The sequence below is a fragment of the Apostichopus japonicus genome, chromosome 18 (genome assembly GCF_037975245.1).
Source record: "Apostichopus japonicus isolate 1M-3 chromosome 18, ASM3797524v1, whole genome shotgun sequence".
Taxonomy (NCBI): domain Eukaryota; kingdom Metazoa; phylum Echinodermata; class Holothuroidea; order Aspidochirotida; family Stichopodidae; genus Apostichopus; species Apostichopus japonicus.
Window position 1 is genome coordinate 17,329,278 of NC_092578.1, and position 19,758 is coordinate 17,349,035.

At 38.0% G+C, this 19,758-nt stretch overlaps 2 protein-coding genes and 1 non-coding gene across 7 annotated transcripts in view; all 3 read right to left on the reverse strand.

Annotated features, from left to right (window-relative positions):
• The window catches only part of LOC139958655 (uncharacterized), a 234,684-nt gene that overhangs the window by 57,791 nt on the left and 157,135 nt on the right, over positions 1–19,758 (reverse strand). The window lies entirely within an intron of this gene.
• The window catches only part of LOC139958633 (serine-enriched protein-like), a 58,893-nt gene that overhangs the window by 6,161 nt on the left and 32,974 nt on the right, over positions 1–19,758 (reverse strand). The window contains exons 1-3 of one of the 5 annotated variants that reach the window (XM_071955854.1): positions 15,949–16,282; positions 6,533–6,812; positions 3,441–3,691 (exon numbers count right to left, since the gene is read on the reverse strand). In XM_071955854.1, coding sequence (XP_071811955.1) covers positions 3,441–3,691; positions 6,533–6,711 — 430 coding nt within the window. In that variant the 5' untranslated portion in view covers positions 6,712–6,812; positions 15,949–16,282. Of the gene's footprint in view, positions 1–3,440; positions 3,692–6,532; positions 6,813–7,095; positions 7,332–7,368; positions 7,526–15,948; positions 16,283–19,758 lie in introns of those variants that run through there. The other 4 variants (XM_071955852.1, XM_071955853.1, XM_071955855.1 and 1 more) reach the window with 4 other exon arrangements.
• On the reverse strand, positions 4,640–4,730 carry Trnay-gua (transfer RNA tyrosine (anticodon GUA)). Its single transcript is given in 2 exon segments — positions 4,640–4,675; positions 4,694–4,730. It is a non-coding gene; the product is annotated as a tRNA-Tyr (tRNA).

The following is a 19,758-nucleotide window of genomic DNA, read 5'->3' on the forward strand; positions in this document are numbered from 1 at the left end:
CGCAGATATATTTGAATTTATTAAATAAAATGCTAAATGCTCAACCATTAGCTAGTGTATCCAATGGGGTGGGGAGGGGGGATATGGAGGAGTGCACGGTGGAGAGAGGGGAATGGTGGGAAAACTGACAGCGATACATTTTATTACATCAATGACATAAATACATGGATTAGAAAATTGTTATATTATACAGTACGGTCTGTAAACCCCCCCCCCCCAAAAAAAAAAAACCCAAAATAATTAATGTAACTTTTTGGTGTACAAATTTTGGTAAACGATGCCCCACCACCCTACCACTCCTCCATGGTTACCCGAACCCAACCCCTACCTTGCTCAGGGGGATCAAGCCCCATCCCTCCCCCAAAACCCCCCCCCCCAAAAAAAAACCAAACCCCACCAAAAAAAATGCCACCTGTTTACATTCTTGTATGCATGAATCAACTTTCAAGAATATTTCTGGTGGACGAAAGCCCTATAACCTGATCCATCCTTACAATTACTCCCTAATTGTCCCCGGGCCCGACCTGATCATTGTCCCCCATGAGCAGGGGACACGAGTAACTGACCCCGGGTCAGGGGGACACGTCTAATTGACCCCGGTCGCGATCCTAATCCACTCTCTCGCCAGATCGGCCCTCTCGAAGTATTTCTGATAATGTCCCGCATGACGAACCTAACTTAAATATGGAGCCATTGTAAAGGCGGTTACAAAATTAAATTGTTTAACGGGTATTGTTAAGGTTTCGGTACAAGGATTTGAACAATAGGAAAAACAAAACAAAAGGTTCCTCTGTCTGAACGTAAAACATGCCTGTATGCGTGTATGTCTGTGTGTTTGTGTGTGTTGAGGCGCATTAAATCTGTGATATATCCCACCCAAATGGAAGAAAATATTCCTTAGATGTTTTAGGTCATTATTTATCACACGTTTCTCTATCACATAAACCAATGATGATATAGCATGCTAGCTGGGTTAGCTCAGGTCTCCATAGAATAACATCACATCAAGTTTGACGTATGCTACTACTCTCAAGCGTGTTGTGGGTCAAGCCTGTATAACCACAAGGCAACATTATTCCTGAATGGGGGATTTACAGAGCACTCTCTGGTAACGCATGTAAATAAAGGCAGGAAATATTCAAATTTCTCTGAATCACGGTAAAGTAAGTTATTTTTATTTAAAACGGTTTGTACATGGAATACGTGCGGATTGACCGATGATATTGTATAGCTTATACGCGAGAAAAAGAAACTAATTTATTAATTTGACATATTTCATTCTGAAATGAACGTTCTAGGAACATAACGATACCGACGTTGAGAAATGAAAGTGTCTACCTGGAAAACACAAATAAACAATTAGAAGTCCCACGTAATCCATATTCAGTGATGTGTATAATTACTTTTTAGGCTACATTCATGTAACGTGGGAAAGTGTCTCCTCCTTGACGCATTTTCCAGGTTAACGCACCATTTTCAACGTTATTGTTTTTGTCGTAATAGCAAGTCTGTACATAGGTTAACCGGGGAAGGATCAGTTACAAGAAAGGTTTAGAATCCGAATGAAAGAAAGGCATATACTCAATGTACACGTGATTGCTTTCCATAAGGGACTTATATTGCTCAAGTACAATACAAAATCATGTTATCACATAGTAATTTGTTAGGCTTTCATGTAAATTCAGACTAACTAGGTGGCAGTGTAGGAAGTGTGTTTAGGGGTGGGGATGGGGTGAGGGGATGTGGTGGTGGGAGGGGATGTGGTGGTGGGACTTGAAATGGGTTAACAGTATACTTAGCCATAAATAATATATGATATATATTCTCATTGGGACATGTTTAGTTCGCTCCAAAGTGGCTCTATATTATAGTGCACTAATACTATACAATTCTTTCAATTCTAACTAAGCTGTATTGTGAATCAACGAAAAACCAAAGCTTGAGATTGGATGTATCATATTACGCTGGATGCGGAAGTTAAAATTGATTTGATGTTAATGATACTCATAACAGTTTATATTAACGAACGCTGTTGTATATACTTCATAGTTGCTTTATCGGATAATATTTCCATTTTGAAAAACGTCTGCCATCTGCGAATTGGGTTAATGCTGTTTATGTATCATAATGAAACAATAACGATATGAAAACTCTTCTTAGCATGATATTGAGGTTAAAAATAAAAAATTATCGACTAGCGATATGCTGCAGTACTTGGTGACAAACCAATGTAGTATGCATCATTTATATCGAACATATATTCATGGTTATCGTTTTTTTGTGTGTGCTCAGTCTGGGATATGAGGCCTGAAAGGACGTTAAACTTTATTCCATGCATGGAAGTTTCACGCGTGACCCAGTTTGACCCCCATATACGGGTGTTATATAGCCGACATATACTTCCAGCGAATAAAATGCCAACACAGTTTTCTTGCTGTTATAATTTCATATTTATATAGGTCAATGATGCAGACAAACTATAGATTTGACAAAAAAAGAAGATAAATGCTTTAATTTAGATTTTTTCGATATAAAGTACTAAACTATATGTTTTCGACTTTGCGTATATGAACAGTAGAGGACAGCGAACACGGATGGTGGGAGGTGGTTGTGTTGGACTCGGTTAGGGTGGGAGTGTATAAGAATGGCAGTGCGGGGTCTCCGCCTGTAGAGGTAAAGTCGGGACGAATAATATATAAGGAATCTATATGTTGCCTTTTTAACAGCTGACTAAGCACACACCCTGAAGTACATTTACCTTAAAATGCTGATTGGATATAAAGTTAACTATTGTAATAATTCTGTTACGGTAAAATCAGTACAATAATATTTTTGACCACTTTCAATCAAATTGTTCCGTATACGAGTTTCGACTCCCCCCCTCCCCCCCCCGGGCCCAAACACACACACACAAAGGTCATTTTTGTTGCAATGTAAATTGGTAACAATCCGCAGCCTTTCCGTTACAATCTGACTTGAAAGAGAGCTGCTGAATATATTTATTAAACTTCGGTAATCCTGTGTATTCGGCTTTTAATAAATATAACGGTTCTTTGGAAAGCAATCTGAAACTTCCTTGAGGCATTTTAACTTTTTAACCATTGCATTATTTCGAAGGATTGTGAACTGTGTTGACACCGAAACTATAAGCGCATCATAGGATCATATATCAATATATTAAGGTTCAACATTTGTATAACCCAACAGCCATTACCGGATACATCTTATAAATTTAGACTTACTCAAGTCCTCGACCACATGTAGTGCCCAAGCTGCGGTATCTTTCAAATATGCTATTCTTAGCAGCTTGGACAAGTTGTTTATCACAGGTAGCTTTGTCACAAATACCAATGATGGTGTTTGGAGTTGTGTCTTCTTTCATTGCTTTAATATTTAAAAAAAAAAGCACAAAAAAACATGTACATATTTTATAAACTCACCGAGTATGTTTCTTGGTTTAAGGGTTGCACATCCGGTATGGCAATAATCGACTAATTGCCGGAACACAGACGGTTCGAATTCTTCTACGGTAATCGTCCGCGGTCTATTGGCTTCGAAGTCTTTGGCGTCAAAACTGTTCCTTCGAATTAAACGCGAAACCTTCTTCTGTAATTTTCGATTGTCAGGAGAGTTTGTGATTTTTTTTTGCGAGTTGGTCGATTGGTGGGAATAAAGAATTTTGTGAAACACTCTGAAAATGAGAAAAAAAATACAGTGAAGAATTTAAACTGATGTCAACTTGTTTTAACTTGTGGTCGACTGGCAAAAAGAGGTGGATATAGATGTGTGACTGGCGATCGATATGTTACTCACCCCCCCCCCCATACCCTACAGTTCAATTCACCACTGGGTATAAAGTGTCTTTATCTCCACCCATATCTTCTGAAGAAAGAATGCGCCTCAAATTATCTATTTAAGGCCGGTGATCCATGCATCAACGTGACACCGCCTCCTAATATAACTATTCTCAACCAGCGTTCTCCTTTCTCCCCTTGCCCATCCCGTTGCCCTTTTCAATCTCCATTTCACGCCCCCTCCCCCACCGCCCAACCCCCTCCCCCACCGTGTGCCATGACCTTACTCTACTACCCTGCCTTCAGTTGAAAATCATTATGGCTGCACTGGCATTCTTAAGTAGAAATGAAATTCTGACGAACAGAAGTTACCTTTATCAAATTCTGTTAGGCCTTAACCCCCCCCCCCCTGCCCCCTCACCACACTGGCTGAAGGAGGAGGAAACGGGGTGTGATGTGAAGGCTTTCAAATTACAAGTTAAATTATATCAGTAAGTACTGCATGAAAGACTCAATTCTTTTTCTCGTATAGCATCCATGCTTATCACTGTTGTGCATGAACTAAAATGAAGTAACGATCCAAACTTCATGCTTTGTATCAAGTGATATGTTTAAAGAAAATTACATGAAAAAAAATCACTTCATTTCCTTTCAGTTTACTGACAATGTCTTCGTACAAAGACAGTAATAAATATACACATTTATACAATATACAAAAACACTATATGAACATAGTTGAAGAAAAATAGGACAGTATATTGAACGTACTAGATATCACACACACACTACATGAACCATGTCAATACAGCTTATAACACATCTGCAAAAGCACATTGGCAAAAGAATCCGTCGAGCCGGAATCGAACCAGCGACCTAGAGATGTCATGATATCAACCGTTCTACAGTCTCCCGCTCTACCAACTGAGCTATCGACGGAACATGTAAGAACGGAGGAGTTGTAAATTATATATACAGACCTACGCATACACAGTGCGATTAGTTCAAACAATGTTTTGAATATTGATTTACTGTGTGTGTGTGAAGGAGTTTAACTTACAAACCAGTAAGGTTTTGCCAAGGTTTATTCCCTGGTTATTTTCATGATCATCCCTTTCTGTCTTTACTTGCAGTGTGTTTAGTTGGACAGTGCTTTGTAGTATACGATGGAACGTTCCATTAGTTTGTGGGGTATCTCTGAGCATGTGTTCTGTTATTCTTGCACATGTTCACTTGCGGACAACATAAATATGCATTGTAAATTTGTATATGTAGAAAACCTCCGTTTTTAAATTAACAATTGGAGTAAGGCACACATTGGAACAAATTTCCTTTAATATTTTATCACACAAGCAACTAAAAGTGCGACTTTTCTTTTATCGCTTTATGCAACTGTATATGCGAGAGTGCAGTTTTTCACGGTTTTATCTTCGTGTGGCACTCGAATGTCGTTCTGATTTCTGTAATAGCTCCATGTTCTGATAGAGAGCAGCATATTCCACACTTTTTTTGTAAGCCTTACATCAATATTATAGGTTCTTCCTTAACCCAAAGTATGGTTGTTGAACCGAACATTTGAATGGAGTAATTACCCCCCCCCCCCTTCCCTGAAATGTAATACATTTCGAACGTTAGCTTATAGCTGTCAATGTTTTCTGAAGGATTTAGAATTATCAACCTTTCTAGACTTAACTTTTTTGCAGATTAATACTATATTTTCTACTAATCATAAGAAGATATTACAAAAATGTTTTCCCCACTGAGCTATATTGCTAAATAATCGTAAATTGACACAACTGTTGAAAGCTGCAATAACAAAGTATAGGCTATCATGAAATTTGAAAACTTCAATCAAGGAAAAATGTTTTGAGACGGGGAGGGGGATTCCGGAGACGCGGTAGGCCTACATAATGCAGCCCTTTCAAACTCATTCAAAAATTCAAAAGCATATTAATTTTTATCCGTTTAAATATAGACATATTTCCCGGATTTGAAGTCGATATAATTAGTTCTCGTGCAATGCAATTTTCGGAGAAGCCATAACCTTATATATCTTACAAATTAAATTCGAAATAAGTTATTGCAAACCTTCTGCTATTAGGCCTATGTATGTAGGCCTATCTGTCTGATTAAAATGTATAATTCCGGCTCACGTCAAGCAGGTGATTTCAAACATTAAACACGGACACGATTGAAGGCATGCAAGAATTAGCGAATCCGTTTTGGGAGGAGTGGGAGCTGCATGAGAAAACCCGGCTGGTTTGGGGGGCTTTCCCTCAAACTTTATGAGTTTAAAAGGCAGTTGACCATTAAACAAAAATTATCTCCCATTCACCCATTTATCCTTGACAAATTTGTAATGTATGTACTGTAACTTGTAAACATATTTTGTAATTATGTTCAAAGTAAGTCTTACGTAGGCCTATGTATTTTAGTTGCATATGAGGAAATAAGATCTAATGTTCTGTATGTTAGAGTAAGTATTCAATCCAGTCGGTGAGCCTCAGATGTTTAGAAGGACATTTCTCAAAAATTACAAGTGTTACAGAAATACGATCTTAACTTATTTCAACAACAATCCAAAATCGATTTTGAACCTGTTACGTCACTCTTCGAGTACCGTACTAACTTCATACGACTTAACGATAATACCATACGTTTCTTATAAATACTGTGAAATATGTAATACTTTGCATCATGACAACAACAACGAAAAAAATGGGAAAAAAAAGGTAAAATACCTGCTTCTTGTGGCAAGAATAGCACGTACAGCTCCGACAGGCTCTTTCTTTTCACCAACTAAAAATGTGACGTCACATAATTCAGGCATGCGCGATAAGAACCCGAGATCTTCAGCAAGTCCGAGTTTATTATCCAAGACTGCTGGTTCCCCACGCAGGGCAAAAGATGCAAACTCCATCCCTATTGGTCCAAGATCTTCCTTTGTTGGGCCGTTGGATTCTGGTCCCACGTCACAATGATTATTGGCCGCGTTTTCTTCTCTTCTCGGTGTAAAGCTTTCTGCAAAGAAAGAAAAACAAATAAACTCATTAACCTAATATAAAATCATTCATTATATATATATAATTGAAATTGCAGTGAGTTGGAAAATATGTATATGTAAATATAAATATATACATACATATATATATATATATATATATATATATATATATATATATAAATATATATATATATATATATATATATATATAAATATATACATATACATTATATATATATATATATACATTATATATATATATATATATATATATATATATATATGTATAGGCCTACTTACGCAACGTTACAGGTTTATAACAGTGGGATATGTATATATACACAAGACGAATGAGGTGAAAACACGAAAATTTTCGACGACTGACTTTCAACCTGTGATGCCAGATATTCAGTTGTATCAATTATCACAAGTGGCAGATGTCATGAACTAAAGTTATCCAGATCGAATTCCATTTCCTCGGCCCCCGTGTGTGTTTGTTTTCTTATCTAATTTCTGCTGCACTTTCGTTTAATTACACAAAAACTCAACACATATTATTTGGTTTAAACTCACGAGGATACTCCATTATTACAGTGTGACATTTATAAAGTCTGGTTCGCAGCTATCAAGATCAAGAACACGAAACTGTCAAACAAGCTTATCAGTCACCCTTCTATATATGTATTGGACATTTTCTGGCAGTCAGGAAAAAATAGGGCTTCGGGATTCTTAAACAAACTATCTCGTACGTCACAGCCGGTGAAACGCCAATTTATAGTTTCAACTTACTTTATACGCGGAATCTCTGTCATGTGTTGTTATGACGCACACCCTATTCCGACCTAAAAAAAAAGTCAGGTTTATGATTAAACTCCTTGCCACGAAAGTTTGTCATTGTTTCCTCTGTTAACCGATCACAGTGAACTTTTGTTATTCTTATCTCCTTTCCTTTATCATTGTTGTTTTGACGTGTATAAATTGAGAAGCGACAATCATAACAATTGACACAAGACAGGAATGTAAAATGAATATATTGTTACAAATTAATACGTATTTCTTCTTCTTCTTCTTCCTTTTTTTGGGGGGGGGGGGGGATTGGAGGGGCGCTTTGTTCTTTTTAAGAGAAGTTCGTTGTTCTTGTAAATGTTAGCCTCATTAAAGTTAGTTACCAATAAACGTCATAACACTAGGACCGAAAATTAAATATTGCAGTTAGTGCTGTTGTTTTGAGAATAACTTCATCGATTGTTAAGCCGACTGCATTTTTTCATGATCGTTCAAATCCGTGAATGATAGAAATGTTCCAGAGATCTCTGGAAATAATACATAAGAACTGAATCCCAATGGTAAGTTTACCTATATAATAAATAGCAAATTTAGCTAATATTATAGGGAAGGACGGGTGGGGGGGGGGGGGGTGTACTTATGACCTCTATGATAAAGCGAAAGTGATAGTGATATACATTTTTGGTACGACCTTCATAATTTGTGGGAGGGGGGAAATCTTTACGATTTTCACTGTTGTAATTTTGGATGTAGGGATCGAGGTCATGTGTCTACCTCTTATGTAATATTCTTTCCCTCTCTCTCCCCGACTCACCCACCCTATAACAAACAAAACAAAGAGATTCGTTTCGTTTAAAGGCATTGAAGACTCGCCCCAAAACCGCGTGCGACCATCTGAAAAAAAGTTAACTTACTGTTGCTTGCAAGTGACGTTTTGTTCGTGTCGCTACAAAATGCAGACAGTAATGAAACGTGATACCTTGTTATCTTTAGCTGGACCTGAGATGTCCATTGCTGTATCGTATATCTGTGCCGTGGGTATTGACCGCAGCTGTATGTAGCCCACTGACTGTACACTATAGTGTCTAATTACCGACGGTAGCAAGCTGTGCATGTGTATTTTCTGGGATCGATGCATGGTGGTGTCTAACACTTCTGTTACACCTCATTCGAAACGAGGTCAGATTACCGGCATGAGACTTTTCTTTTTGCGCGAGTCTTCACACCCTTTAAATCTGTAATCCTGACGCGGACCACAGAATGACTTCGCGTACAGTAGTACCAGGGAGTTGTTATGTTCCATAACAACTCCCTGGTAGTACCGTGTGCCACTAAACAACACAAGGCCGATGACACATAACTTCCTGTCACTCCTATATACTTGCATGCAGCGGGCATCCGTTAACTTTGTTATACACAGTTTATCCAGTTTCAACACTAATTAATATTACAGGAATTAGTTTGATCGCGCCTCACTTCCGTTATATATGAGACCACTGTGTGAGGTTACAACCTATGGTTGGTTGCGCAGACGAATTTGTAAAGTCAATGCCCGCCATATTTCCTTTGAAAATACATATCCTACCTATAATGACACACTGGAATTGCTTTGTTGCTAAATTGCATCGTTAAGGTATTATAAAAGAAAGGTAAACATGATATTATGATAAAAAGGTAAACAACATATTATATATCAAGATGTTAAGAAAATTACTCTCTTTTTTTTTGTGCATGTTTGTTTGTTATTTCGGTGTTTTACCTTGTTGTTTTTCCCCAGCTTATTCAAGAACCTGGTTTGCTCTTTTGAATGCCAGTATATGTGTACGTATGGGCAAACAACCGAACATCGAATATTTCTAATGCCTTTAAGTACATCCGATATATTGCGCATTAAAAATGGTAGCATTTTAGGTCATCATGACGTCAGAATGGTTAAGGTACACTCTTGACCAAAGGATTTCTTTGGTTCAGTTTGCAGCATTTAATGGAAAACGATTATGAAATATTACTAAATGAGTTACATATATACCGGTATGAGCTACACGATACATTACGTACATATACCGGTATGAGCTACACAATACATTACGTACATATACCGGTATGAGCTACACAATACATTACGTACATATACCGGTATGAGTACACAATACATTACATACATATACCGGTATGAGCTACACAATACATTACTTACATATACCGGTATGAGTACACAATACATTACATACATATACCGGTATGAGCTACACGATACATTACGTACATATACCGGTATGAGCTACACAATACATTACGTACATATACCGGTATGAGCTACACGAAACATTACGTACATATACCGGTATGAGCTACACAATACATTACGTAAATATACCGGTATGAGCTACACAATGCATTACGTACATACACCGGTATGAGCTACACAATACATTACGTACATATACCGGTATGAGCTACACAATGCATTACGTACATACACCGGTATGAGCTACACAATACATTACGTACATATACCGGTATGAGCTACACAATACATTACGTACATATACCGGTATGAGCTACACAATACATTACATACACCGGTATGAGCTACACGATACATTACGTACATATACCGGTATGAGCTACACGATACATTACGTACATATACCGGTATGAGCTACACAATACATTACGTACATATACCGGTAGGAGCTACACCATGTATTACGTTTCCTTTTAATTTCTGAACAATTCTTGATGTAGATGCTGCACAACTGGCAACAGACCTGTACATAGTACATAGTTGTAATTGATAACATTCCATGGGTGTCTCCCTCCGTCTATTACATACGGTACATTGTCTTACATAGACACCAGGAATTACATCATAGGTTAATTTAGCACAAACCAGAAAACGGCAAGGAAAATGTTTCAAGAGAAATTCGGCTTTGCATATTATCGAAAATAGCACCTTAACCTGATCAAAATACGTGTCCGTTCCTTGGGCCAGCCATATATCTTATACTGAGGTAACACACGCTCACGCAATCATAGCCTTAGCTATTCCATTTTGCCATAGGCCTATCTCCTACCTCATCAAAAACCCCGCCTTCTTTTCTTTTTTATATATATATATTTTTTTACATTCAACAGGCCAGATTTTAGTTCACAAGATAACCTCACTTGGCCCCAACAATGTCTCCTTGTCTATTGATCTAAAAGTGTTTACATAATAAGTGATCTAAAAATATACCATTTATACGTCTGGTTAGTTATATCTTTAAGTTACCCCAGAATGATCAACAGTGGTGTCTTTTATACTAATCGATTTGACAGGATCCAATTCAGCCTTTTACATTAAAGATTAAATCGACATTTGCTATAATTATCTGTTTCAAATGTTTTCTTTCTTATTTAACATCTTTAGCAGTCATGATATATGAATATCTTTACCTGTGGTTATCGCGGCTTTCGACCCAGACGCGCTGGGTGAATGGTCGCTCTATCTATCAGATGTTAACATCACTTTTTACGCTGGTTCAGTCATAATCCCACGAGAAGGCTTCTGCCAGTCTGTTGCGCTTCTTTTGTATTTGTATTTTATTTGTATTTTATTTTTAATTCAATTTTGATCAGTTTTCAATATTTTTATATTCTGAATATCGAATACTGTATCAATACAGTTTTAATCACCTTTGACTACAAATAATGACGTCAAGAATTAAGAAAAATTCCTCCCTTGAAATTCTTGCACTTTCGTCATGTGATTTATACTATAGTTCTATAACACCTCCCTGATACCTTAAGAAATACTCTCCCCACCCCACACCCTCACCATCTTCTCTCTCTTTTCATCACCCCCCCCCTCCGTCTCCCCCATTATATATCATGTCCAAAAATATTATGTTGAGAAGTCCAATAATGATCACTTCATCGATGCTAAACCAGCAACAGATATTTTCACTGTCACTTTGAAATCTAAGTTTGCGAGAAGTTTAACACTCTGTCTAACATCAGATAATTAGGCCAATATTATACCACGTTGGAATTTTATCTGCAAATGTAGCTTTATAAATTTAAGGAGGGCCACCGCTAATCATGACCTTCAAGTAGGTCACTGGAACATCAACAGTCGATGGAGACTCGATTTTCAAACCCGCAAAGGAATCCAACAAACTGTGGTAATTAGGTCATTCGGTGCCTGAGCAGCGTGACCATTATCGGGGACGACTTGACTGTGATTCGGGTCTTCATTTGTTGCTCTAGTAAACCCTTCCGTTGTTGTGGTTACCCAGGTCTCGAAAAGGGCTATTCACAACATGGAGGTTATAAATAGTCTAGTTTAGTTAAGTAGAAAAAAAGGATCAGGAGGGACACTCAAGTCCCCATCAAGGACCCTATAGGAGAGGGGGGGGGGGACTGAAGACACAAACACTCAGACCCGATTACAATGCTTAAAGTGCTTGTCCAAAGCATTCTTAAACCCATTCACACTACTTGTAAGCACAACTTTCTCAGGTAAACCGTTCCAATCATTAACAACCCTATTAGAAAAAAAAGGTGTACCGAATATTAATCCTACTTTGTGACTTTTGGAGTTTAAGACAATGACCTCTGGTGCAACTACTATTAGCAAACATGAAAAAGTCAGTGAAGGATAATTTGTCAAAACCATACACAATCTTGAAAACCGGATGAATCAAGTCACCACGTAACCTCCTAAGCTCCAGTGTGGTGAGATTCAACAGTTGTAACCGCCTATTATAAGGAACACTCTTTAATCATCCTAGTAGCATTCCTCTGGACCTTCTCGAGTACTTCCTTATCCTTAGCAAAATATGGGTTCCAAGCCAGCACAGCATACTCTAGATGAGGCCTAAGTTAACCAACTGCTTGTAAAACCTAACAACTATGTCATCTTTCAGAAAACTGAAGTTCCTCTTGATCATACCTAAAACCCTATTACCTCTTTTAGCAGCTTCGAGACAATGTTTAGAAGGTTACAGAGATGAGTCAATGTTGATACCTAGGTCTCTTTCGTCTAAGACCTCCTGTTTTATGGGGCACATCAAATAGAATCCATAAGTAAGTGCAGCACGATTAAAGAATCAATTCCAATATGTATAGTTGTATACTATTTTGGGTGTTGTTATGTGGGGGGAATTCCGCGAGACCGAAGGTCCGCGAGACCGAAATTGAAAAAAGGTCCGCGAGACCGAAATTGAAAAAGGTCCGCGAGACCGAAATTGAAAAAAGGTCCGCGAGACCGAAATTGAATAAAGGTCCGCGAGACCGAAATTGAATAAAGGTCCGCGAGACCGAAGTTGAAAAAAGGTCAGCGAGACCGAAATTGAAAAAAGGTCCGCGAGACCGAAATTACAAAAAGGTCCGCGAGACCGAAATTGAAAAAAAGGTCCGCGAGACCGAAATTGAAAAAAGGTCCGCGAGACCGAAATTGAAAATCGGTCTCGCGGACCTTTTTTTTCATTTCGGTCTCGCGGACCTTCGGTCTCGTGGACTGTAATCGTTATGTGTACCGACGCATTGAGTAAGTTATATGAACTATAGTTCTATCAGATAGAATTTGACTCACTCATGATCGATCTTACTCAGTCTGGTAGCCGTAGGCTCCTACGGGTTCGTGAAAAACTGGGACCAGTGAGAGCAAAGGAGTCCGCAGTAGCGGGGGGGGGGGGGTTCCATGGGGTTTTGTGAAAGTCGAAGAGTCTGTTAACACCGTTGACTGACTTATATACGTTGTAAATACAGTCAAAAGAAGTATGAGATTGACAACTCGGGGCCAAGAATATTGATATTTTCCTGACCTTAGACACAATCATGTTGGAGGTCATGCTTGGTGATGTGACCAAATGTACGTGGGTGGAATAAGAGCAGAAAAATGAACAGGTATTAGATCGATTCATATACAGTCTTGCTTTTATCTAAGAAAATTCACTCAAGGAAGAACCTAGGCACGAAAAGAAAACCAAAACGACTTATCCGCTCTCAATTCCGTGTGATCGTCAGATGTGTATCACAGTACCGCACCTACAAAGGGAACATAATGCTATACATGATCTTAGCCAAAAAAAGACACTTTATGACGAGGAAAGTATGCCCGTTTCCTTAAGTCTTAGAGTAATAATGATTCATTTCAAGGTCGAAGCAGTATTTAGAACATGATCTGTAACGTATTATATGCATCCGACAGTGAATCATTTACCCCGTTTATTCTGAAGTTTTCGTTTGGAACATGTCGTGGCATTAATATTTTATTAACTTTATGATATAGTAAGAGAATATGTATGATACCGTACATACATGCATTGATGCTAATATCGAACCAGGAAGGAAATTTGTTTTTAGAGTACTGCACGTCATTGGAACGTGTCAATCAAATCAACAATTTTACCGTTTTTTGTTTCAATAGATTTAAGTTATCATTACAACTGCAGCGATATTTAATAGTTCACACTGCTCTGACATCCCGTTCGTTACTTTACACTGAGTAAACTGACTAACGTTAACAACGGTAATAGATTTTTGAAGCTTAGGCCTATATATCAGCCTAACGTACGTTATTTGATTACACTCCTATAAGCAAACAATCCATTTGTGCAATCATTACAGACAAAACAAAAGTCATTTTGCTGTTGTCCAGAAAATATCTACTATACAAGAAAAGGACAGAGATCTGTTCCCAACTTGAAGTGAATTATTGATGAGAATTCTACTCATGTCGAGGTCATCTTTTCAGCCTCCTCGCTACAGCTTTTTGTTTAGGTATAAACAATTCAACAGTCGGCATCAGTTTACATATAAGCTGATGAAATATTTAAATAGTCGAGATTCCATCCTTCCGTTCTGCAGCAAGCAAGAATGTACTAGGATCGCTTCTCGGCCCAATTGGCTTTGATCATGTGTAGCATTATGTACCCCTCCTAGAGGAACCGTGACATATACACACCTGAAGATGATAACACAGTCACAGTCTCCATGCAAGGAGACTGGGGTTGAGAGCGGTTCAGTCGTTCGGTTGTTTGGTTGTTCGTGCCCATGTTCTTTCTTGGGTGACTTTTCTTCAAAAGTACTACTTTGCTTTTATAAGTGATATTGTTTTATATCTATAAAAAAAAACTTTAAAGGCATTGAGAGGACTCGCCCCAAACCGCGTGTGCCGCCCTCTGAAAAAAAGTTAACTTTCCGTTGTTTGAAAGTGAAGTTTTTTTCTTGTCGCTACAAAATGCAGAAAGTAATGAAACGTGATACCTTGTTATCTTTCATCTAGACTTGAGATCTGGGCGTTGTTATGGAAACCATACCAACACCCTACTGAGATGTCCATCGCTGCTATGTACACTGTGTTGTGTGTATTGACCGTAGCTGCATGTACTGACTGTACACTAGTGTCTACTTACCGACGGTAGCAAGATGTGCGTGTGTGTATTTGCTGGGATCGATGGTGGTGTCTATCACTTCTGTTACACCTCCTTCGAAACCGTTAGGTCAGATTACCGGCATCAGACGTTTCTTTGTACACGAGTCTTCAATGCCTTTAATCCCCGAGAATTTTGCTCATGATATAGGCCTATAGGTCTTTATCCAGATGTCAAAACGGCTGATATATCACGGTTACTACACATACCACTTGGACAGCTCCGTGCATGTGTACTTTTTCGCCTTTCCGATGATCCTATACAAATTTGTATCATATAACATTTCAGAGATTTCGCTCGTGATGTTTAGGCCTACCGTACGCCCGCTTGTCAAGAACGGCTTCATTATTAAAGTAAGTATAGCTTACGCATAGCACTCGGTCTATCTTCTCACGATCAAGAAAACGCATGCCAAGCGATAGTAATGGAAACCATAGTCTCAAAAATAGCACCACCCCGATTCAGCTCGGTGAGTTTTATCAAGACAGAAGGAGATTTACCCGGTCGACAGCGGACAACCCAACCGAATGTAGTTTTATTTAGGTTCTCCGAATCAGAGCTTAGCAATAGATAATTATGGAATACATACCGATATAGATAATTATGGGATACATACCGAACAATTTATACTATACTGCATTATACGCGATGTTATACTGTATATATAGATATATATATATTGATATACATATCACATGCAGAAATTACACAGTGTTACGTACAATGAAATGTCATTGTTAAAACCATATCCCTTATTCAACCACAGGGTATAGACGGGTACTGTACCCTTAATACGTAACACAAATAGGTTTAAATCTCTTGAATAAAGTGTAAGATATAAATATATATATACATATATATATAATAATAACCCCGTAAATATCTGCAGGAAATAAATCAGTTTTATACATAACATGGATCGTGACTAGTTAATTGTTATACATACCTATATCCGTATAGATAATATTGTGACAGCATACGGTTGACTTGCTAAGCTATGCATAAATCCCTTGGATTGAAAAGTTCACACTGACAAAGACGCGGGAAAATGCAGATGGAAAAGTAAAATCAAATAGAAGTCAGAATCCTACTCCCCCGCTGGCAGCATAAACTGCTTGGTATACCAAAAGCGGACGAATTCACAATGAGAGCTATGTTTAGCAAAAGAATACAAGTCGTGTTTTGATTACTGTTAATGTTTGATGGAAAAAACAACAAATTTCCCACGAAACCGCTGAATTTCCTTGAGAGGTCAACCGGTTGGGAAGTAATGGAGACTACACATGCAGTAACCAAATGCAGCTCCGTACACTAACCTTTCAGAATCACGAATCGAAAACAGGAACTGACTGTAACACTTATTCCAGGTTGTTTTTTTTTTTTTGTCGAGTTAAATATAAGTCAATCGTGTATATGTGTATGTTTTCCGTTAGGCTATATTGACCATATTTACCGGACAGGTGAGTTCATGTGGATTAAATGGTTGTTGAACGATAAAAACTTTAAGTTTCAACTTAAAGGAGACATCAACCTTCTGTTTTTGTTTTTGTAAAGGAAAGAAACGTCTGCTTAAGACATAAATCTAACAAACATTTACTACCATATGAAAACTACATACATACATACATACATACGTGCACACATACATACATACATACATACACACATACGTGCACACACACCCACACATACGTGGATACATATATACACATATGTATGTTTGTATGTATTTTAGATCCTCCTGCAAGCAGGAACTCGCGAAAAAGCCTCATTGGCTCTTCAAAGCCGCAAGCTGACCGAAGTCAGTCTCCTAGATTCATATTTTACGTCCATGATTTTGAATTGTCAATTGTCAACAACTATGTAACTGGACGACATACATTAATCTTGGAGTGACTCGAACCGGGGACCTTATGATTTTAAGGCATACACACATGCACGCACCCACGCACACATACACGCATACATACGTTCACGCATACGCCAACTGATGTACCGATATGAGAGTTAATCCAAAGGTACAGTGTACTATATGTTGACAAATGACACTAATAAGCATATACACGACTCAGACCTATGTGTCATTCAGTGCATAACATTAGGTCATCGTTTCACCAGCCATTTCCTCTACAATTGATCGATTTTATTTTTGCTAATGATTACTCGAGGTTTTAAAAAGTCAATTAAAAGGTCAATGCAACCTGTTGCAAGGTCTTTCTGCCAGTAACAATACTTTCATTTTCATATAACCCTAATCGTTAAAATCCAACATTTCCTCCTTTATACTATACAGTGAATCAAGTTGCCTAACAAAGTGTGTAGGCGGAGCAACTCATTAGTGTTACAAGAGGCTTAGAGGTGGATTGACAGGTGAATTTACGAAAACAAAAAACCCAAAATTTATGTTATTGAACGGAACCGCTGAGCATTTGATTCCTTTCGGAGAAATATCACAGTCACAAAAGATTAGATACGATTTGATTTTTTTGTTGTTAGACAATAAAGAATTGGATTAAATCAGAGATAAACAATCTAAATTCGAAGTGTACCAGATGTCAATCAATTATTGAACGTGAAGGACCAGTAGGGGGTTCCTTTTGTGGGCTTTCAAAATAACTGACACAAGCCAAGGTTCCTGTTCCATCGATATACAAGTTTAGCCTGCCTTAAAGACTAACTATGGAGACTTTTCCATGAACATAAAATCCCACCATTTTGCCTGTACGTAATCCTTAACTCACTCTAATTACATTGCTGTAATTAACTTTACCAATTTCGGACGTTAAATACGTGAAAAATGGGAATAAAAGTCAGCTTTTTAGGAAACCTATTTCAGACATTCCTGAAACATTCCTAAGACATCAGGTGACCATGTGACATCACCTTTGGTATACCGCACTCACAACAATAATTTTTAAGTGTGTAAAGTTGTATACTTGAGCTGCCAAAAACATCAACGATATTACCCCCTTTTCCCCGAATGAAATCACTATACGGAGAAAGACGGAGAGACAGAGACAGAAATAATAATTGTGTTTCTTCCTCTGTTCTCGTCTCATTTTGCCTCGTCAAATTCCCATACTCAAAAAAAATATGGGAATCACGGAATCATATACGAGATTTAGTAATAATTTGCTTAATATCTTCATAAATTTGACAAGCATTTTGTCAGACTGAAAATAACGTATATTGTTGTACGTTTTTGTAACATCGAGTTTCCATTAAAAAATATGTACCAGCAACCCAACCCCAACACTTCTCCTAAATTGATCCAAGATTGATAAAACTTTTCAAAAGTAATCTTCTGGTAGGTTTTTTGTCGCCATCCGAATAATTCTTGGACGTTCGTGAAATTTCAATTCGTCAATTAAGTGTGTTAGTCAGATAAACCTCTGATTTAAGGGTGGCAACTGGCAACATAATAGCGTACTGTACGGTACTTATATTGAAAGCTTGAGTATATGAGTGACTATTATTTAATAACTAATTTCTAGCATGTTTTGATGACAATGCCGATGCCCTTTGACCTTCTCAACTGTTGACAGTCGTGTCAATTTGTTTGCGCTGGATTTCGTCAACACTTCCTTTGAACATGGCCGCGCGCATTTCACAAAGTTTTTCTACACACACCAATTCGAGTACCTTTCGCTCAATACGTTCAATCGAGCTATTTGCTAAACTCGCTCTACCCACTTCAAACGCTTTTTAACAAACACCCCCAAACTTTAATTTGCACGAGCATGAAGCCTCGTCTTGTTTTGTACCGCTAAGGGCTCCGGCAGCATGAAAATAAAATCTCGAGAAAATGCTTTAGTTTAGACTTGTGTTTGCTATATACAGGAGGCACAAAGGTGGGAAGTTGGCGATTTGGAGGGTCATTTTTGGTTCTTACTTGGAATGGGAAAAAGAAATCGGAAATAAGACATCAGAAATCTGGTGAGATTGAAGAGATATTTGGAAATGTCTGAAAGAGAATGACCAGAATATCCGGCAAGTTTTAAGATATCTCATTCGAAAAAAAAAAATTGTTTACCCTCACAAATGAACATGCGACGCATCGAATTCACAAAGAAAACAAAGTAACGTATATTAGACAATATAAGTGTATATAAGACATTGCCTTTTGCGATGTTTTCGCCCCCTCTCCCCCACCCCCCATATTTTATGAGTACCAATATACGAGAACTCGGGTACGAGTACAAATTCATGCTGAGCGAGTACAGGTAACTATATCCTAGAGTACGAGTCAGGTATATCGTATAACCTTAATCTGACATATCCGATTCTATTAGAGTGTGGACAGTATGTCCGAGTACACCCATTATCTATTATACAACCGATGACATTTCCCTTTATTCTAACCCTTTGTCTGGATAACCGATGACTATTGTTCTCTATTGTTCGACAACCGGTGACAGGAATTTCTTTTGTCCCATGTCACCAGTTTTGTGAGGCCTAGACATGTATGCACACATGTCCACGTTTATTTGATTTTAAACTTTTAAATATAAATATGATTTCAATGAGACAAACAAAAAAATATCCAATTATCACCATTGGTCTATATGAGAGAAATAACTGTGATGAAAAAATAGTTCAGGAATATTTATTCAATTCCGGTAGATATCGCAGGCTTAATATTCACACACACACCCACGCACCCACACACACGCACACAAGCTTGACGACTTGAGTAAGTATAACATGACATCATCGAGTCACGTGTTTCTTGCCTCTCCCTTTTTTGTAAGATATT